The sequence below is a fragment of the Hyperoodon ampullatus genome, assembly GCF_949752795.1.
Source record: "Hyperoodon ampullatus genome assembly, chromosome: 14".
NCBI lineage: Eukaryota > Metazoa > Chordata > Mammalia > Artiodactyla > Ziphiidae > Hyperoodon > Hyperoodon ampullatus.
The window spans coordinates 24,024,192-24,044,478 of record NC_136927.1 but is presented as its reverse complement, the minus strand read 5'-3'; the positions used below and the strand labels follow the sequence as shown (position 1 = coordinate 24,044,478).

The 20,287-nt window shown below is 61.0% G+C and overlaps 3 protein-coding genes across 10 annotated transcripts; 1 reads left to right on the top strand and 2 right to left on the bottom strand.

Annotated features, from left to right (window-relative positions):
* Window positions 1-1,336: 1,336 nt before the first annotated feature.
* On the top strand, window positions 1,337-5,749 carry PKMYT1 (protein kinase, membrane associated tyrosine/threonine 1; the record flags this gene model as incomplete). 2 transcript variants are annotated; one of them, XM_079719783.1, is made up of 7 exons in its annotated part: window positions 1,337-1,687; window positions 2,577-3,070; window positions 3,774-3,880; window positions 3,994-4,166; window positions 4,252-4,409; window positions 5,317-5,415; window positions 5,502-5,749. In XM_079719783.1, the coding sequence occupies 7 exons, from the start codon at window positions 1,337-1,339 to the stop codon at window positions 5,611-5,613; spliced, it is 1,494 nt and encodes a 497-aa protein (XP_079575909.1). In that variant the 3' UTR covers window positions 5,614-5,749. The 2 variants fall into 2 exon arrangements, with proteins under 2 accessions (XP_079575909.1, XP_079575910.1); XM_079719784.1 differs by lacking the exon at window positions 5,317-5,415.
* A 794-nt stretch (window positions 5,750-6,543) lies between these two features.
* PAQR4 (progestin and adipoQ receptor family member 4) lies at window positions 6,544-8,990 on the bottom strand (the record flags this gene model as incomplete). Of its 4 annotated transcripts, XM_079719685.1 has the most annotated exons (4): window positions 8,753-8,990; window positions 7,162-7,383; window positions 6,808-6,977; window positions 6,544-6,606 (listed from the first exon to the last, which is right to left on the bottom strand). In XM_079719685.1, exons 1-4 carry the CDS (start codon window positions 8,916-8,918, stop codon window positions 6,544-6,546), a joined length of 621 nt encoding a protein of 206 aa, XP_079575811.1. In that variant the 5' UTR covers window positions 8,919-8,990. The 4 variants fall into 4 exon arrangements, with proteins under 4 accessions (XP_079575811.1, XP_079575809.1, XP_079575810.1 ...); XM_079719683.1 differs by having other exon boundaries at window positions 6,544-6,977; XM_079719684.1 differs by having other exon boundaries at window positions 6,544-6,977; window positions 7,162-7,266.
* A 1,183-nt stretch (window positions 8,991-10,173) lies between these two features.
* On the bottom strand, window positions 10,174-14,023 carry KREMEN2 (kringle containing transmembrane protein 2; the record flags this gene model as incomplete). 4 transcript variants are annotated; one of them, XM_079719158.1, is made up of 9 exons in its annotated part: window positions 10,174-10,761; window positions 10,985-11,063; window positions 11,147-11,269; window positions 11,337-11,669; window positions 12,109-12,262; window positions 12,464-12,588; window positions 12,687-12,778; window positions 13,517-13,691; window positions 13,930-14,023. In XM_079719158.1, 9 exons carry the CDS (start codon window positions 14,021-14,023, stop codon window positions 10,551-10,553), a joined length of 1,386 nt encoding a protein of 461 aa, XP_079575284.1. In that variant the 3' UTR covers window positions 10,174-10,550. The 4 variants fall into 4 exon arrangements, with proteins under 4 accessions (XP_079575284.1, XP_079575285.1, XP_079575286.1 ...); XM_079719159.1 differs by having other exon boundaries at window positions 12,109-12,145; XM_079719160.1 differs by lacking the exon at window positions 10,985-11,063.
* Between the last annotated feature and the right edge of the window lie 6,264 nt (window positions 14,024-20,287).

Here is a 20,287-nt window from a genome sequence, read left to right as displayed (position 1 = left end):
TTGTGGCCTCTCCCATTGCGGAGCACAGGCTCCGGACGCGCAGGCTCAGCGGCCATGGCTCACGGGCCTAGCCGCTTCACGGCATGTGGGATCTTCCTGGACCGGGGCACAAACCCGTGTCCCCTGCATCGGCAGGCGGACTCTCAACCACTGCGCCACCAGGGAAGCCCTTTTTTTTTTTTTTTTTTAATATATAAATTTATTTATTTATTTATTTTTGGCTGCGTTGGGTCTTCGTTGCTGCACGCGGGCTTTCTTTAGTTGCGTCGAGCGGGGGCTACTCTTTATTGCAGTGCACGGGCTTCTCATTGAGGTGGCTTCTCTTGTGGAGCATGGGCTCTAGGTGCGTGGGCTTCAGTAGTTGTGGCACATGGGCTTAGTTGCTCCGCAGCATGTGGGATCTTCCCGGACCAGGGATCGAACCCATGTCCCTTGCATTGGCAGGTGGATTTTTAACCACTGTGCCACCAGGGAAGCCCTAGACTTTCTTTTTTCCTTTGGAATTGGAGATAAGGGATAGCAGACCTGTGTTAATATTTCTACCTTACAGTCTTGGAAGAGGTTGGATTTTTTTTTTTTTTTCTGGTTGCACCAGGTCTTAGTTGCGGCCAGCAGACTCCTTAGTTGTGGCATGCAAACTCTTAGTTGCGGCATGCATGTGGGATCTAGTTCCCTGACCAGGAATTGAACCCGGGCCTCCTGCATTGGGAGTGCGGAATCTTAACCACTGTGCCACCAGGGAAGTCCCTTGATTTTTTCTTTTTGTTTTAATTTTTATTTATTTAGTTTTTTGGCCATCTTTTATTTATTTATTTATTTATCTATTTATTTATTTATCTATTTGTCTGTTTGTTTGTTTGTCTGCCATGCCACCCTGCTTGCGGCATGTTAGTTCCCCAACCAGGGATTGAATCCTGGGTCATGGCAGTGAAAGTGCTGAGTCCTAACCACAGGACCGCCAGGGAATTCCCCCAGGTGGGATATTTTAGGGCCAAACAAGGAAGGGATGTGCCCACAGGTGTGGTCTGGCTCCAGAACATGCCTTGGTTTAACCTCTGCTGGACTGTGGGAACCTCCAGGACACGACCCCGTGGTTTTCAGTCTATGTGTCTCTAACCCCCAAGGTGCAGGTGACCACCTGCAGGCGTGCATACATTTATATACCTTTTCCCACCAGGTGCTTGTTGTGGCCACCGCCTCCATGCGTAAAGCAGAGTGTGTGTGTGTGGTGTAGACTCCGCTCTCTTCTGCAGCCTCTTTGGGGCCATAGGACCCGGTGCTGTTCTGAGTGACACACTGTTCTGAACTCTGCCCCAAGGGGGCTCCTGTGCTGGACATGCCTGTGCCCGAAGAGGGCAACCCGCCACCCCTGAGTGGCACCCCAGTCCCGGTCCCAGCCTACTTCCGCCATGCAGAACCTGGCTTCTCCCTCAAGAGGCCTCGGGGTGTCAGTCGGAGCCTCCCGCCCCGGCCCCCTGCCAAGGGCAGCATCCCCATCAGCCGCCTCTTCCCTCCTCGGACCCCAGGCTGGCATCAGCCCCAGCCCCGGCGGGTGTCGTTCCGAGGCCGAGCCTCTGAGCCCCTGCAGAGCCCTGGGTATGACCCGAGCCGGCCGGAGTCCTTCTTCCAGCAGAGTTTCCACAGGCTTGGCCGCCTGGGCCACGGCTCTTATGGAGAGGTCTTCAAGGTGAGTCAGTAACAGCTCCCCAGGCCTGTCTGGGGTAACCCCCTGCCGCCTCACCACCCTGGCTGGGATGGGACAGTGTCCTGGGAAACCTGTTCCCCTCCTTTCCCCTGACGGCCCACCTCTTGGGCTGGCAGGCTCCCCTCAGTGCGGGACTTGGCCGCTTTCTCATAACCCTCCATGCAGGCCCCTCTGAGGCCCCCTCAGTACACACTTTCCCCTTGTCCAGAGCCTGGCACACCTTGCGATGGCTCCTACCTGCCACCTCCTCCTGCCTGGTGCCAGCCGTGTGGGGGTCTTGGCAAGCTCCACAAGGCCCCGGAGCCAGGCCACCCCCCGCCCCCAGTGCGGTGCCCACCCCACCTCCCTCCAGCTGCAGGCACTCAGGCGACACCTCCATGCCACCTTTTGTTTCTTAAATATATTTTCCAATCATGTGTATTTCCTCTAAAATGGTAGTTTTCCTTACACAAGTACTACATGAAGACAATTTTGTTAAAAAGTACAGAGGCCCCTAGGTCAGGGGAAACCACGGTGATTCTCAGGTGGGCGTTCTTCCTTCCAGACTTTTCTCTGTACTTCTCTGGAGTTGATCAGATAGAAACAAACCCATCTCATATGCCGCATGGCAGACCACACTGCCCGTGCTGTTCTGTAGGCAGCTTTTTTACTTAACGTATCCTCCTGGGCCTGTACTTAGAGGTCTGCCCTGTCTCTTCTGTCGCTGGGTCTCCAGCAAACCAGCACCTGGGGTGAAGATTTGTCCAGCTTTGCTCTTGCACACGTGGGGGTCACTCTAAGGTAGCTGCCGTGCCATACCTTCCGCACACGTGAAATCTTAACAGAATCTTCTGGGTTGTCCTCCTGAGTGGTTGTGCCCCCTCGCTTCCAGGTGCGCTCCAAGGAAGACGGCCGGCTCTATGCCGTGAAGCGCTGCATGTCGCCTTTCCGGGGCCCCAAGGACCGGGCCCGCAAGCTGGCCGAGGTCGGCGGCCATGAGAAGGTGGGGCAGCACCCGTGCTGCGTGCGGCTGAAGCAAGCCTGGGAGGAGGGCGGCATCCTATACCTGCAGACAGAGCTGTGTGGGCCCAGCCTACAGCAGCACTGTGAGGCCTGGGGCGCCAGCCTGCCCGAGGCCCAGGTCTGGGGCTACCTGCGGGACACCCTGCTGGCCTTGGCCCACCTGCACAGCCAAGGCCTGGTCCACCTTGACGTCAAGCCCGCCAATATCTTCCTGGGGCCCCGGGACCGCTGCAAGCTAGGTGACTTTGGGCTGCTGGTGGAGCTGGGTGCATCCGGAGCTAGCGAGGCCCAGGAGGGAGACCCTCGCTACATGGCCCCCGAGCTGCTTCAAGGCTCTTATGGGACAGCGGCAGATGTGTTCAGGTAGGGCTTGACGTGGGAGGCTCTTCCTGGTGGGCGGGGGAGTGGTCAGCAAAGGGTCACCATCCTAGCCCAAAGTCAGGAAGACTTGATGAGAGACGCTTCCCCAAGGGGTTGGGAGTCCCGCCCTCTAGTTGAGAGGGGTCTGGAGAGTTAAGCTGTCTAATCAGAGAACCCTCTGGAGCCACTTTACCTGATTCACTTGTCTCTTCACTCATTTCACCACACCTCCAAGGGAGGGACTATTATTACTCCATTTACAGGGGAATTGGGCACAGCAGGTTAAGGGACTTTCCCCAAGTCCACAGTGAGCAGGTGGTGAGGCTGGGCCTGGACCAGGCGCTGGGTTCCAAGGTCCATGCTGGTCACCACTGCTCTGCTTCTGACAGTAGCATCCAGTCACATCAACAGGATGATAACATCACTGTTAACTAGAGCGACCAGAGTGCCGGTCCTATGGGGGCGGGGTGGGGGGGTAGGTGGTGTGTGGGCTACGCTGGGCCCGGGGTCTGTGCTCCATGATGTAGTCCCCATCATCAGCCCTGCTGAGACCTTCTCAGGGCCCCCAGCCCCTCCTTCCCTGCCTCCCTGGCTCATGGTGGAAGATAGCATCCCTTTCCTACCCCTCTTCTTGGGGGTAGCCTGAGGCTCTGGGTTCTGTGTCTCGAGGTCAACGCTGCCCCTCTTCTGTCCCTGTTCCTCCCAGTCTGGGTCTCACCATCCTGGAGGTGGCGTGCAACATGGAGCTGCCCCATGGTGGGGAGGGCTGGCAGCAGCTGCGCCAGGGCTACCTGCCCCCTGAGTTCACTGCTGGTGAGTGGGGGGAGAGGATTGGAGGGCAGGCTCTCATGGGAGGGTGGCTGGTGGCAAGGGACTGCCAGGCTCAAGGCCCCATCACCCCTGATGTGGCCCTGCCCCGGGGACAGGCCTGTCTTCTGAGCTGCGTTCCGTCCTCACCATGATGCTGGAACCTGACCCCAAGCTGCGGGCCACAGCCGAGGCCCTGCTGGCCCTGCCCATGCTCAGGCAGCCGCGGCCCTGGACCGTCCTGTGGTACATGGCTGCCGAGGCCCTCAGTCGAGGGTGGGCCCTGTGGCAGGTAAGCCAGGGAAGGTGATGGGCGGTCCTGCTCTGTTCCCTGGCCCAGGGTCTGCCTATCCTCCCTTGGCCCCCTGTCTCCACAGGCCCTGCTTTCCCTGCTGTGCTGGCTCTGGCACGGGTTGGCACACCCTGCCAGCTGGCTGCAGCCCTTGGGTCCGCCGGCCACCCCGCCTGGCTCGCCGCCCTGCAGCCTCCTCCTGGACAGCAGCCTCGCCAGCAACTGGGATGACGACAGCATAGGGTGGGTGAGGACTCCGGGCAGGCAGCTGGGAGTTGGGGGAGATGGGCCGTCAGCATGGCCAAACCCCACGCCCGAGGCCCAGGCCCCAGGCCCCAGGCCCATGGGAATTAGTAGTGAACCGGCATCCCTCCCACAAACCTGGCCCCCATCAAACCCCGGGAAGGAAACCAAGGCTGGTGGGGGTGCGGCCTGGCCTAGTTTGAGTGCAGTTGTTTCTTCTAATCTCAGTGTGTGGACCAGAGGCCGTATGGAGCAGGGCGAACTGGCAACCTCACAGTGAGGGTGCTGCCATGCTGGGGAGCAGCACAGGGGCCACAGCACCCGCTGGGAAAGGCAGGCGGTGCAGCCCACACCCCCCAGAGGCTGCCAGTACCCAAGGGCAAGGCGTTATCCTTCCTCTCAGGGCGTAAAACCCCAGAGCCTGGTGAGTGCCCACCCTGGGAGGAATTCCTTAGTCCCAGGTGCCTAGTGGCCAAGTGAGAGGCTGTAATTAAGAAACTACTGCAAAGGAAACCACAAGCTCAGGGCAGACAGTTCTCAGAAGGAATCACGCCATTAACCCCTTCCTTACAAGAATGTCACCCCATTGCCATGGGGCTGCTTTATAGCAGACAAAGTGCCAGATGAGCTTCAGTTACCACAAGGTCATTTCAAAGTCAGCTCAGTCAGAGCCCATGTGTTCTGAAAAGGGACCGAGGTGGCATTTGAGTGTGGTCAGGTAGACTTTAGAAGTTGTCAGAGTGCTCTTTCAATGTCCACCAATGCCCATTGTCCGAGAATGGCACCTGCCTGTGTCAGGCAGGAGCCCGGAGCCCGCATAGGGTCAGGATTGGTGTTGCTGCTCCCACCCAGCCGTGGCCTCCTCCCCTCCCCTCGACACCCTGCTTGTCTTGCCTACCCCCTGCAGGCCCTCGCTCTCTCCAGAGGCCATCCTGGCCAGGGCTGCCGGGAGCACCTCCACCCCCTGCAGTGGCTCCCCTGCCCCCTGGGGCAGGTACACTCTGAGGTGAGCAGGCCCAGGGTCCCAGGGGGTGGGAGGGGGCAGCTTTCAGATCCTGAGAGTCATTTCTCTCTTTTCTTCTCTCCCCCTAGGGATTCTCTGGACCTAAGTGACATTGACTCAGAGCCCCCACAGGGCACCTTCCCCGCCTTTGAGCCTCGGAACCTCCTCAGCCTGTTTGAGGACTCACTGGGCCCAACCTGAGCCCACGGGCCCAGGCTCGGCACTTTTAACCTCTTAGCCCCTTCCCTCCATCCTCCTGGAGGCTGGGGTCCCTCTGGAAACTCCAGTGGTCCCTTCTGCCTGGCCGTGTCTAATAAAAGGTATTTGAATCTTGGGAGTACCCAAGCTTGCTTGCGTGGCAACATGGCGCTTACTGACGTTGCCCAGGGTCTAAGGGCCCTGCGACGGGCCAAGGCTGAGCTCTGCTGCAAGGCCCCAAGCCCCAGGCTGGCAGACTGGAGCTGGGAGTCACCCACTGCGTGGAGTAAAGATTTCCTGAGCAGGCACGTCCCTGCTGGGCAGGTCGAGCTTTCAGAGCACTCAAGGTGGAAGGTGCCCTCAGCTCAGTGGGGCCTGGGTCCAGGGCCATTCAGCTCTTTACATCTCTGTGCCAGTTGCCTGGAAAAAGCAGCAGCCACCACCCTCCTGCCCCTAGGTCCTGGGATAAGAGGCTAGTCCTGTTGTCCAGACCCCTCATTCCACAGTCTCTGGAGAACAGCAGGGAGAACGGGCTGCTGGGAGGGCCAGCATGCAGGGTGCACAGACAGAGGGCAGGAGGCTGGGCTAGGCAGCTGTGAGGTGCCTTATGTGAGGGTCAGGGTGGGTGATGGCTCTGGGCTGGCAGGATCCCAACTGTCCCTTTGGCCCAAACCTCACAGGTCACAGAGGGTAAAAACAGGCCCAGAGAAGGGAAGGTTTCCTTTCAGCCTGTAAGTCCCGTGGAAGAAGGCAGGAAGGGGAAGTGGAGCTCCAACGTGTGAGTAAAAGAGGCTAGTCCACAGGGAAGAATGGATGAACAGACGAGGGCTCCCCGCTAGGAAGTCCCATTTGCTGGAAGCATCCAGGGAACCAGCATGGTGCTGTTGGCCCTAGAAGACTGTGAGCAGGCCGGCATGGTGGGCGGGAGGTGGCTCAGTCCGGGGGGCAGATGTGCCGGGCGGCCCAGAGCAGGTCAGGCACGACGCCAGCGTGCAGCTGGAGGATGGAGCCCACGCTGAGCAGGTGCATGATCTGGTGTGAGTTACCCCAGTAGTCGAAGCGGCCTGGTCCCCAGCGCTCTGGCAGGCGGGCCACGTTCACCAGCCCCCCAAGCAGTGCCAGTGCATCCATGCGCAGGTAGCAGCGCAGGGAGCCTGGAGCCCCAGAGCCCAGCCCCACTCCCCGGGCCCCAAATACCAGGAGGCGGGCGCCAGCCTGCCAGCCAAAAGCGCGGAGCCGGGTACTGGTGGAGGGGGCGGTGAGGGCCCTCCAGCCTGCCACACCCGACAACACGGTGTAGGCCACCAGGGCAGCTGGGCGCAGCCAGGGCCTGCAGGCCAGGGTGCAGTGGATGATGGGCAGGGCCCCTGCACAGAGGAGAGAGGCAGGAGAGGGCACATCAGTCTGGGGGTCCACCTGCCCTTGTCCCTTTTTTTTTTCCTTCCAGTTTCCCTGATACCTGCCCTTTCTATCTCAGGCTCATGTGAGTGTACCCGACCCCCAGCTCCCATCCTTCAAGCCCTCCGCCCCCCACCCCATCCCTTGGCTCACCGAGGGTGTTGACGAGGCAGACCCCACACATATCCAGGGCAAGGAGCCGAGTGTACACAGGGCTGCCCCCTTTGTGGCACATGAAGAGGTGATAGAGCACAGAGCCTGCAGGGGGTGCCAGGCAGGCTACACAGTGTGTGCCCCACAGCCAGCCATCCTTGCCCAGCTGACCCCAGGGCAAGGTCATGGGCAGCAGCACCAGGAAGCCCAGCAGGGCCAGCCCTGGGGGAGGGAGACAGTTTTCCATCAGACAGCTTCAGCATTGAGGACAAGTCATGTCCTCAATGAGGCCACAGGCTAGAGGGATAGGAGCAAGACAGGTCCTGACAAGGCTGTTGGCCAACTCTTGGCCGGCCCTGGACAGAGGCAGGCTCTGGGCTTTCAGTAACTTTATTTAGCAGAGCTCACAATAGTTCTGGGAAGGGGAGACCATTATCCCCACTTTATGGGTGAGGAAACTGAGTAACCTGCCCCAGGGAACCCCAGCAAGTAAGCAATGAAGCAGCACAGAGCCCCGGGCAGTCTGACTCCCAAGCTGGTCTCACCCTTGCAGCCACCACACCACTTACCAGGAAAGCAGGGGGCCCCCACTCCCCAGTCTGGCCTAGGTATATCAGCAGAAGCCAGAGGGGGCATGATCTCAAGGTGAGTTCTGAATCCCGACATGTAGGCAATGACAACAGATCCCAGGGCCACTTATCTTGCTCCTCCCAATCCCTATGTCCTCTCCTCTCCAGAAGGGACCAGACAGATGGAGGCTGTGGGCCTTTTTGTCCACCAGAGCAGGTGAGGCCAGGCAAGGCAGGGGGCTGAAAGAACCCTGTTCCATCTTCTACCCAGGCACCTTTTCAGGGAGTTCCAGTCCTCCCAGTCCAGGCCTTCAGAACCATTCCTACCACTTCCTGCAGGCACTTTGGCATTGCCCTCACATGGGTCAAAGGTCGGCACTGGCAGGCTGTGGCCGCTGACTGCCCACTCTTGGCAGGGTCTAGCCAGGCCACAGATCCCCAGGGGGCAGGTACCAAGGCTGGGCCCAGCGCACTCAGGGCCCCTCTCTCCACCCGGGTAGGCCAAGGACGGGCAAGGCTGTGTCAGCACAGTTCCGCGGGGCCGTGGAGGAGGGGCCCGGGGCGGGGTCGGAGGGGGGAAGGAGCCGCCACCAGGCGGAGCCCGGCGGCTGGGCTGCTATGGGCGGGCGGGGGCGGCAAAGCGGCCGGGGCCTAGCTTCTCCTCCTGGGCCCCTCCTCGCCAAAGTCAACACCCATCTCCGGGACGGGTGCTGGCGGTAGAGGGTGCCAGGGCGCAGGGATTACGAAGCGGCCGGAAACCAAATTCCTTATTCCCAGGGCTCAGAGGGATTAAGCGGATTCGGTCTCCGACTCTGCTTCCCTCGCCTGCCCCGGGGGCCCCGCCGGGGGAGCAGAAGCGGGCAGCGACGATCGGCACAATGGCAGCTTTGTCACCGCGGCTCCTGGCCGTGCCAGGGCCGGGGCAGCCCAGGACCTGGGCGCTGGGGCTCTCCTCGGCCTTCGGGCCCCCGGCCCGGCGCGGGCAGGGCTGCCGCAGATGGGGGATGCGGGGCGCGGCTCACCGTGCGTGTAGATGTTGCCCAGCTCGTTGTGCATGTAGAAGAGGCTACGCAGGCAGCCCGAGCCGCTGCTGGCCGGCCGGTAGCCAGTGAGCACGAACTTGTTGAACTGCAGGTGCGGCGGCGAGCTGGCCCAGTCCAGCAGGCGCGGCCCGGCCAGGAACGCCATGGCCAGGCCGGGCGAAGTCGGTCCGCGCTCCTCTTGCCCCCGGGTCTCCTCAGCGGGCCAACAGCACCCGGAGCCTCATCCCTGCGCCCGCCCACCTCCCAGTGCTCGGTCCGCGCACGCGCTGGCCCGGGGGTCCCGGCCCGTGCCCCTCCCGCGCTGCGCACGCGCGGGCCCCTCGACCCCACGCCTGGGCGGAGGCCGGGGACGCACAGGAATCCGGAGCGCAGTGCGGCTGGCAGGCGCTGTGCAGGGACAGCTCGCGGCGGTTGCTGTGGCGGCGGCAGCGGCCAGTAGTCTCTGGGCTGCCTGGAGGACGGGCGAGGCCGGACGCGGGAGGGGACGCCAGACTCCGCCCCAGCTGCTCGCCCCGGCCATCCCGCCAGGGTTTCGCGCTCTGGGCTCCTGACGTTGCGGCTGCAAGGGCCAATGGGCGCGGCCGGCTGGGAGGTTCCTCCCGGCAGCCGCCCAGACCTTCAGCGTCTTAGCATAATATATGCGGTCCCGGTCTCATTTGCATGGGGGTGCCTGTTGGATTGGGACCCGACGTTCTGGGTCCCGGTGGCTCGGGTTCCAACCCTTGCTTTTCGCCCGGGATTTTCGCGCGACCCCCAGGTCGACTCACCCTTGGGCATTCACCCTCCCGGGCACAGCCCCTCCACCCTGCAGCACCCCACAGCCTGAGCTCTGTCCAGGGTGCTGCCGACCCGGGATTTTCGGACGGGTCAGGTCTAGAGCCGGCGCGCCCCTACTACACGGGTGATATCTCCACTCGCCCGACTTCCCCGGAGCGCAGCAAGGCGTGCCGAGATTCCCGGGCTTCTAGGGGTGTGCCTGACGTGCCCGGAGCCCTCCAGTGAGGCCCTGCCCTTCGGGCCAGGCTTCTTCGAGTTTGGGCTGGGCCAAAGTCGCTCACTGTTCAAGCCAAAGGCGCATCTTCGGCCCCGCCCAGGACGGGCAGGAAACGGAGAGGGAGAGAGGGCAGGAGGCTAGGGAAGAAAGTTCAGTCCCCAACAGGGTTCATCCTAAATCAGGTCCACGAAGGCATCCCTTCTTCTGCTTAACCCTGCTGACAACCGGCCTCCACCTCCTCCCCTTCTCCAGGACCCCGCCCACTCATCCTTCCGCTTCCGCGGTTCCTCTGCATTCCAGGCTGCTACACGAAACTCTTTGCGATGAACACCTTTAACTTGCATGTACACAACCAGTCTTGTCACTGTACTCTCATAGCTCTTCCCACACGTAAGAAATTCCGGAGCCCTGTACCAAAATAGGTCCTTTATTCAAAATCTATGATTGGTCTTTTGACCACTTTTGTTGACCTCTCACGTTTCACTTTGGGCAGCAGTCCAGAACCACCCCAGAAGGGGCTCAAAGACCTAGGTATCGAGGTTTATGAGGGAAGTCGAATTCCTCTTGCCCTTTGACCTTGACCATCTGGACCCCGAGGGTCAGGTGAGGTTCCCAATAATAGCACCAGATGCTTCCTGTCCGACGTCTGGCCTCCTTGAGATGACTAGAGGCCGAGCTGCCAAACTTAAAAGGGGCAGAAGGCCAACGTAGACAGTGTGTGGCAAAGAGTCTCAGGAGTCTATCCCGCTGCAGGAGGGTCCAGTGGACCCTGGGGGTCCAGAGTCAGAGAGCAGAGATGAGTGAGCGCAGGGAACTCTGGCTGGAGGCGCTCAATGGCCGGTAACTCGCGGTTAGACTCTCAACCTGGGGGTCCCCGGGAGGACAGGGCAGGGCGACCCCTCGAGGCCGGCGGTACCAAACGGCCCAGCTTCTTGCGGGGTCCCGGGAAGGCCCCAACGCTGGGGGCCCTTTACCCGGAGCCAGCAGGCAGCTCCTAGAGAGGGAGCAGACGTCAGCCGAACCCCCAACCAACCTCACCTCCAGCACCTTGCTTGGCTTGTGATCCCACGCGTCCCTCGAACCCAGGAGTTCCTTCCAGCCCTGTTCCCGTCGTGGGCCCTAGCTTCCCACCAGGGCCCCCCTCGCCCCGGGGCACCGGGGCGGGGCGTCAGGCTCCCGGCAAGTTCCGCCCTCAGGTCCTGCCCCAGAGCGCGCACCGTCCGCGCAGCAGGCGCAGCAGCGACAGCAGCAGCAGCAGCAGCACTGAGACGGCCGTCACCGTCAAGAAGACCTGGGCTGCGGGCACACGAGTGCGGTGAGGACAGGGCTTGGAAGGGGCTGTTCCCCAAACTCTCTCCCGCCTCCCACGCCCGTCTCACCCCCAATCGCAGCCTCTGGAGCCCCAGGCCGGGGGCTGCAGCTCACGTTGGTCCCGTCGGGGGGCCCTGCAGGGGTCTGGGCCGAGCCCTTGGGGGGCGCGGGGTCGTCGGCGTCCTGCAGCCCTGCGGAGAGGGGTGTGAGGCAGGCTGGCGGGGAAGCGGGCTGAGGGGGGACGCGGCGGGGCCTCACCACGGTAGGTGAGCGCGAAGCCCTGCGCATGGCCGCGAGCGTCGCTGCGGAAGGTGAGCAGCAGTGCGGCGGAGCGCAGGCGCAACGGCCCCGGCGGCGGTGGGCGGGCGCCGTCGAAGGCGCGGAGCAGGCTGCCCGAGGCGGCGTCGCGCAGCTCCAGCTGGTCGCGCGGGTCTGCCAGCTCGAAGAGGCGGAAGGTGAGCTCCAGGGCGGCGCCCGGAGGGCCCAGCGCCCAGCTACAGTTCCGGTCCGGCCCGTACTCGTCCGGGAAGTCCGGGGAGTAGATGACACCTTGAGGTGCGGTCCAGTTCCCCTGGCAGGAGCCCACGGACACTGTGGGCGGGGCCGGCGGTCAGAACCCGGAGACCGGCGGGCTCCTTCTACATAGAGCCCCTCCCCTTCCCAGCTAGGCCCCGCCCCAGACAGACCAGCCTCATCTTCGGACCCCGCCTCCACCCCAGGTTCAGTCCAACTCCCTCCTCCGACCCCGTCCAACCCCTTCCATAGGCCCCGCTGTCAAACTATTAATCCCCTCCTCAAGTCTCGCCCTCAAACAATTCCTTTCTCAGGTCCCGTCCTCAGACCCAGACCCCTGGCCCCAGGTTCAGCCCAGTCCCCTTTTCGGGCCCAGTCCTCAACCCAATCCCTTTATTAGGCCCCGCCCCCAACCTACCGCCTTCCCTTCCCAGATCCCGCCCCCTGTCACGGCATCGCTGAGTCTCACTCAGATTCTTCCCCTCACCCGGGACCCTCATCCCTGCCCACTCCTCGCCTTCGTAGATGCCCAGGCGCCCATCGCCGCCGCACAGCTGGCCGGGGTGGCCAAAGCAGATCTGGTCACAGTCTGTGGCCGGAGTCGGGCGTCCCCGGGCCAGGTCGCTTTCAGAGCCACAGAAACAGGCGTAGCCAGCCTCCACGCCCGCCAACTGGGAGCACAGACTGGGTGACCCCCGAGACAGGGGCTGGGGTGGGGGTGGGGTGGTGGGAGCCAGGGGTCGGGGTCGGAAGTGGGAATCGGGCTGGGGGTTCAGAAATCAGTGTCAAGGTTTGGCATCAGAGTTGGAAGTTGATTTGTGTCCTGAGGTCAAGGTCAGGGGTCACCACTGGTCTGGGCAGGTGGGCAATACCTGGTAGCCCTTCATGCGGCAGAAGCGAAGGCACACCTGGACCGTGAGCTTTGTTGAGGTGCCGCTGGGGCCGCTGAGGGCCGGGGGTGCCCCGGAGTCCACGAAGCAGCCCAGGTACCCAGGCACTGAGGGGGCAGCAGAGTCAGGCTCAGTGAGGCTCCTCCAAAAGCGAACTCTGCCCAGGCAGCCCGGCTTCCACCCTTGTCCAGCCCGGCCCACTCACTATGACACGTGGGAATATCGCAGTAGCGCCAGTAGATGCCCTCCTCCGTCTCGGCCACGTAGCACCATGGCTGCACATCACCATCTGGGTTACTGTGGGTACAGAAGAAATAGTTGGGATCCTACCGTCCCAAGAACGGCAAATTCCAGTCCTGACCCACGGCTTATTCTCAAAATGGCCACCGTGTGTGTTAGAGCAAATTCTGGTTTGCCCACCAGAATGGATGTCGACTTCCGAGTAGACGGTGGGAAGTCATTAAAGGGCCCTGGGGGCTGATTTTAGGTCTTCAGCTGTTGCTAGGCTATGAGGACTTTGAGGCCATTTGTAGTATTAGCCCTCCACCCAGCCATGGGCCTCAGCCAAGTCCCTTGTCTTGGAATCCTGCTTTAAAGCAGAAGTGATGAGCCCTAAGCTTTGCGGTTCAGCAGGGAAGTGTCCTCCCGCTCAGCTCGGTCCCTGCCGCTTCAGACCGAAACTGTGGCTCTGAACCCCCAATCCCTCCGTCACCACCAGTAGATGTGTCTCAAAAGAAGATGTGAGCCAAGGGCCCGGCCCCTCACTCCGGGGTTTGCCCTCTGACTACGCCACGCCCTTATGGGCGCCTTGAGTGCCCAGGCCTGACCTGAGGCTCTGCAGAAGTTATTCGCCTAAGGCCCGACCCAGGTCAGAAAAGGTTCTACCCCACGCTTAAGCCACGCCCCCAGGCCCGCGAGATGGCCCCTGTGCCCGCCCAGCAGAGACCTCCGCTCCGCCCATGCCGAGGCCCAGCTCCAGGCCAACGCCTGTAATAGTGCACCCAGCCCCGCCCCAGCGAAGGCCCCGCCGCTCACCGGCAGAAGTTGTGCGCGCCCAGCCCCCAGCGGCCGTGGGGGTCGCTGGCGCTGCTGTAGCTGTGCTGCTGCGTCTGGTCCCAGTAGAGGCACGGGCGGCCAGCCCCGCGCGGGCCCGTGCGGTTCTGGTGGCCGCGGTAGTCTGCGCCATTCACCTGGAAGCACTCGGACAGGCCTGCACGGCGATGGCGGGGCCTGGGAGGTCCTGACCCTTGCCGGGCATCCTCACCCCACACTCCGACGCCAACTCCCGCCCGGCTCCCCATCCAGCGCCCCCGGCGCCCACGGGGCCCTCGGGCTGCCCAGCTGCTGCCACCACCTGCTCTGCCCCCTCGCCAGTGGGACTCGGGTTCTAGGCGCGGAGGCCGAGGAGGGAATGGTGACCTCGGCCCAGTCGCCGGGCCGCGACTCACCTGGGCTATGCAGGCTCCCAGCTGAGGCCCCGCGTGGCAGCAGCAGCCGGAGCACGAGAAGGAGGAGGAGGCCCTGCGGGGCCCGTGTCCCCATCGCCCCCAACCAAGAAGAGGTCGCCCTAGCCCGCACAAGGCCCTTGTCGCCCCTGGGGTCGCTCCGGGGTCTCCCAGGAGGCCTGGGGGGCGTTGTCCTCTGACAGTCTGTCCTCGTCCCCGCTCTGCGAGGCGCTCTCTGTCTGGGGCGGGGGGGGGGGTAATATCTCCCAGGGGTATTTGCCTCCCAGGGTTTCTGGCCCTGAAGGCGTCTCTCTTACCCTGCCCCTACTGGGAGTCTCCCCGGAGGAACGATCTCTGGCCAGGGATGTTCTCCGTCTCTGCCTCTCCGGGGTCGGGGTCCTGCCTCGGCTTCCACACCCGCCCCCTCCCTCTGCCTCTTGCTCTCTGAGTCTCCCTCGCCCAGGTCTCCGACGCGCTGGCTCCTGCCCCCCTGCCGTCCCTCCCCCCGGGTCCCTCCCTCCCTCCCCCCCACCACCGAGGCAGGGAAGCCCCGCCCGAGACTGGAGAGGAGGCAGCAGGTCCAGACGCCTCCCACGCCCGCCCCCCATCTCCGGGACCCTCTGTGTCCCGGAGCGCGCCTCCCCTCCCTTCCTCCTCTTAGGGTCGGTGAAGGTTCCTGCGGGAGCGTGTGGAGGAAGCCCGGCCAGGCTGGTGGACAGAACGACCCTAATGGGGGAGACACAAGACCCTCTCCCGAGGCCACACGTCCCCGGGGCACCCGGAGTCCCCAGCTCACTGAATGAAGTGCAGGCACGCTCTCCCACTCAGTCACCCATTCATTGTGAGACGCTCACACGCACACCCTCTTTCGGATCTTCATGCCTCTCCCTTCCCAGGTCCCGACGCCTCTGGCCTGAGGAAGCGCCACTCCCTGCCCCCGCACCCGCCCCACGGGCTGGAATGGTGGCCGCTCAGTCTGGGACAGGCAGGGGCAGCTGGTGTCTGGGGAGGAAGGCAGCTGCGCCCCTGGTCCCAGCCTGTCCCCTCCTCTCCTCCTCCTCTCCCTAGGACCCCCAGCCCAGGCTCGCCGGAGCCCTCGCAGCGCGGTGGAATTCCCCCAGCGGTGCCCCCCCACCTGGCGGGGAAGGGGGAGGGGGAGCAGGCCCAGGCAGGCGTGGGGGGAAATTCCCCGCCCCCTCCCCCTGGGCCCGACTCCTCCGAGTCCTCTGATCTACCAGCAGCGCCCGCCGGCTGCCCCCAGGGCTTGGGGAGAGGCCAGCGCAGGTGCGTGGGAGGGCGGGGGCAGGGACCGGGAAGGAGATGGGTGGTGGCCTGGGGCCCAGAGCGGCCCGCCCGGCCCCGATGTCTTGCCCCCCAGTCCAGCCTGCCCACCCCTCACCAGTCCCCCACCAGGCTGTCCAGCCTGCAAGGACCTGTCTCCGCTTTGTCAGTACCCGCCGCACTCCTCCCCCGCCCCAGATCGGGGGCGCAGAGAAGATTCTAGGAAAACCAAAGTGCTGGTGGTGGTGACTGGACCCGCGAAGACCTCGCTTCGAATGAGCCTGTGCCTCATGCACAGGCTGGGGGGAGGTGTGTGTGTGGGGGGGTCATTATCCCAACGCAGTTGGCTGGCTGAGACTGGAGGCCAGTGCCCAGGTTGCCTCCTGGGGGGACCCTCTCAGCTGCCACGCTGGCCCGGTATCACCTCCCAGTTTCCTGGCCCTGCTGAGCAATGGACTGAGAGTCTCACCAGCGCAGGCTAGCCCAGCGCAGGGAACCCATCTAAGGAGGGAGTAGTAAAACCCATGGACCTGGCCCCCTTCTCCCTTCTGCTTGTGAGCTTGGGGACTGCTCTGGCTCCGTGGCGTTGTCCTAGGCTCTGGCCCAGGGAGAGCATCCTGGGGCAGCAGGCCTGGGTGATGGGGGTGCATGGGGAGCCTCGCTCCCAGGAGTCACCTGAGAAAAGGGCGGGGTGGAGGACAAAGATGACCAGGACCCCTCGTGCAGAAGGAAAGTCAGTGGTGGAGTGGAGGAAGAACTGACCCCTTTTCTGGCAGGAGTGTTGACTAAAAAGGGCTGTCCATCTGGTCCACTGTACTTTGGGCCCCCACTGCCAGGCTGATCTCCTACAAAAGGGGTATTGGATGAAAAGAAGGGGGTGCTCACTTCCAGGATTCAGGCACCAAGATGAGAGGCAGTATCCCCACTGCAAGCTCCAGTCCCAGGTGGCTCACAGGACCTTGAACTAAGGAAGGCCTGGGCTCTCGCCCCCACCACTTCCGGGGAGTTCAGAAAGGCTGCCTGCCGAGGGGCCTACCGTCCCAGTCAGGACCTCCCCCTGGTCTCCCCGCAGCAATGGTACCACTGTCGTGGGAGGGCTGGGTCCCTATCGCCTGGCCCCTACCTGCCCCCTGCCTGTTTACTGACCCTGGCTCCTCCAGCTCCTGCACAAACAGCTGAACTTCATTTCCCTGCTTCCCTTGCATTAGGTATAGCCACAGGAGTGAGTTCTGGCTATGAGGCATGGGCAGGAGTGATGCCTCTCACTCCTCAATTCTCAAAGCAAGGGCCCGGATCAACAGCATTGACATCACCAGGGAGATTGTTAGAAATGCAGATTCTCATTCCCCACTCCATGCCTCCTTCATCAGAGCCTGCACTAACAAGATCCCCAGGTGTTAAAGTTTGAAAAGCACTGATGTAGACCCCTGCCAGGTCTGGTCTACAATAGCCTCAGTTTCTATCTCCTTCATTCACCAACTAAATGGAGGGGATACCTAGGGCCTAGGGGAGGGTGGAAGGAGCCAGATTCCCTAGCAACCTTGTAGAAGGAGCCCACCAACTAGAAGTATCAGCGTGGGGCTTCCCTGGTGGCGCAGTGGTTGGGAGTCCACCTGCCGATACAGGGGACACGGGTTCGTGCCCCGGTTCGGGAAGATCCCACATGCTGCAGAGCGGCTGGGCCCGTGAACCATGGCCGTTGAGCCTGCGCGTCCACAGCCTGTGCTCCGCAACGGGAGAAGCCACAACAGTGAGAGGCCCGTGTACCGCAAAAAAAAAAAAAAAAAAAAAAAAAGAAGAAGTATCAGTGTGGGATTCTGCATGAATGGAGAAATAAATATCTATGTGTTAAGCCACTGAGATCAGGGACTTGCTTATTACAGCAGCTGGCACAACTTACCTGGACTAATACATTCCCCCCACCCTCATACAGTTCTTGTCTCCAAGGCTGGTTCCTCTGAGAGCTGGGAGGGAGAATGTTCCATGCCTCTCATTTAGCTTCTGGTGCCTTGTTGGCTGTCACTGGCATTTCCTGGCTCGTAGAAGCCACTAATCACCCCAGTCTCTGCCTTCACCTTCGCATGGCATTCTCCCTGTGTGAATGTCTGTGTCTGAATTTCCCCTTTTTATAAGGACACCAGTCATGTTGGATTAGGGGCCCAACCTACTGCAGTAGGATTCCATCTAAACTAATCACATCTGCAACAACCTATTTCCAAATAAGGTCACATTCTGAGGTACTAGGGGTTAGGATTTCAACATGTGAATTCTGGGGGGACACAATTCAACGCATAACATCTTACTTATTTCTTGTCACTTTTCCATCCTTGCTGCTACTTCCGTAGTCCGAGCCACCACCATCTCCTACTTGGACTAATAGCTCTCTCAACTGAGGTCCAACTCCCCAGGGTTACCCTGAACAGCCCTTCCAGCAGCCAGAGTCTTTTTTTAATGGGAGAAGGCTGAGGGGCTGTTCTAGTGCCCTCGGAGCCCTCAGGGGGACAGAAGGGTGGGCAGCCAGGAGAGGCTGGGCTCTGCAGAGCTGTGATGAGGATGCAGCCTGAGGCTGGCAGCCGCCCTGCCCTTTGTCTCCAGAGACTCCTTGGGTACCTCTGGCTTCTGGTCCTTGAACCAGGTAATCATACCTGATATGGACAGCTGTGAGAGAACACCTGGGGCAGGTGTTGTATGATGGGGTTGCATTTTAGAAAAGCCCTTGGCTATCACGGGGACAGATTGCAGAGGGGACACTGGATGCTGCAGTGGTCACAAAGGTGAAGGGTTGGGGCTCTAGGTGACTCAGGGGCCTAGGGATGGGGATGTTTATTAGTACAAGGATTGACTAACAGTCTTCTTTACCATATGTGTGCCTTACTAGTGCTATGACTGAATGTTTGTGTCCCCCCCAAATTCACACGTTGAAACCCTAATCCCAATGGGATAACATGAAGAGGTGGGACCTTTGGGAGGTGTTCCGGTCAGGGTGGAACCCTCATGATGTGTTAGTGCCTTATACGAAGAGGCCAGAAAGTTAGCTAGGCCTACCCCGCTTCCGTTCCCCACGTGAGGACACAGTAAGAAGGTGGCCAACTGTAAACCAGGAAGAGAGCTCTCACCAAAACTCAACCATGCCCGCACCCTGACCTCACAATTCCAGCCTCCAGAACTGTGAGAAATAAATGTCTGTTGTTTAAGATCCCCCCTCCCTGCACCCCTCCCCTCTGGGGCCTATGGTATATTATGGCAACCTGAGTGGACAAAGACACTTGGATTCCCCAAATTCTCCCAGCACCAGAGGAAGGAACCCCATCAGCCTTAACACATAGGGAAAGAAACCACAGAGGCAGTGACTTCTAATGGGTCTGAGGTTTCTTTTCGTGGTGATGAAATGTTCTGGAATTAGATAGAGGTGACGGAGGCCCTACTCTGTGAATGTACTAACAGTCATTGAATCGTACACTTGAGTCAGTGAACTCTATGGTGTGTGGATTGTATCTCAATAAAGCTGTTACTAAAGAAAGAAAGAAAGAAAGAAAGAAAGAACTAGGCAGGGTGGCACTGGTGGCACTGATAACTGACGGGACCTAGGGACAGGCAGGGCGGAGTTGAGGATGGCTCTGAGTTTCTACTTATGTGGTGGAGCCATCAGAGGAGGGGGATGATGAGGACACACCCCTTCTCCACCTTTGCTGCTGGTGACCATGGGATATCCAGGGTCAAGGTCCTGAGGAGCAGCTGGACACACAGGTTTGGTTGCAGAAGGGAGGGCAGAGCTGGGGCTGCAGATTGACAAACCGTGAACGCTGAAAATGGCTGGGCAGAAAAGGGCTGAGGTCCAGTCCCCAGAACACCAACCACCTTGCTTATCGGTTGGGTGGGGGCCAAGGAGCCCTCAAAGGAGATGCAGAGAACCTGGGAGCCACCTTCAGGTCTGCAGGGATTAAGGAGGGGCAGTCAGTGCAGGAGGTGAACTCTGAGATGCACCCGCTGAACTTAGTGACAAGGAAGTCCTTGGTGCCACCCTGCAGGAGCCATCTCGACAGAGGACATGGGGACAGGAGGCTGGGCTGGGTGGGCAGGGGGAGCTGGGCCAGGAGAAGCATTTCAGTGACGCTCACCTCACAACCCCAGGGACAGGACTGAGGGCTGGGGCCCCTAGAGCCAGCCGCTGGCCCAGTTTTAAAATTTGAGTAACTTTTTGGCAGTCTCGCTGCTCCTTATGAACTTTTTATTTCAGATTTCATAATTGAGATGTTGTTGTGCCATCACCCAAAGGGACACAGAGATATATTAGTGGCTCCATGTGGTGCAGACATAATGAAACAGGGTTTATTGGGGGAACTAGCAGCGGAGTGGAAATAGGGAAGGAGGAGGGCAGGACCACGCCCAGCTGTCGCTGTCCACCAGGGGCCAGCTTCCAAGAGGGACTTGCCTCTGTGCACTTTGCTCTGTGACAGGGATAGGGCAGGGGACATCTCTCTGGCTCTGGAACCGTGGAGGAAGTGGCTGTATGATGGGGAGCCTCTGGGGCTCGGTGGTGGGTGGTGAGTGGCCATGGGGCTACCCGAGGCGGCAGCAGTATCCAAATTCATGTCCATTGGGGAGTCCTCGGTCCGAGCAACATGGACCATCCACCTGCCCTCTAAGGTCAAAGCAGGTACAGAGATGAGGATGAGTGGCTGGGCCCTGGTCAATGTGAGCATGGGGGCAGAGGGACAAGTCTGAGTCCTTCCTCTGACCCTGGGCCTGGAGCCCAGCCAAGGTGACAGGCATGGGACTCGAGATTGGGAGTCGCCCACCCTGTGCCCCGTGGAAGCCCTACTGTGGAGGGTGGGAAACCAGTGACCCTGCAGGCGTTTGGGTGACATTGGCTGCTGGGACTCAGTGCTTCTCGCCGGGCACTTCAGGCCTGTGTGAGGTTCCTCCTTGTGTGGGACTGAGCAGAGACCCAGCTGCTGCTGGCACAGACTTGTCTGTCCTTTTAAGTTCAGGTGCCTTTCTATAAGTGTGGTCGCCTCCTGTGGATGGTGCACACCTGTGGGTCTGGGATTGGGGTGCATCTGTTCCCACAGGGCTGTCT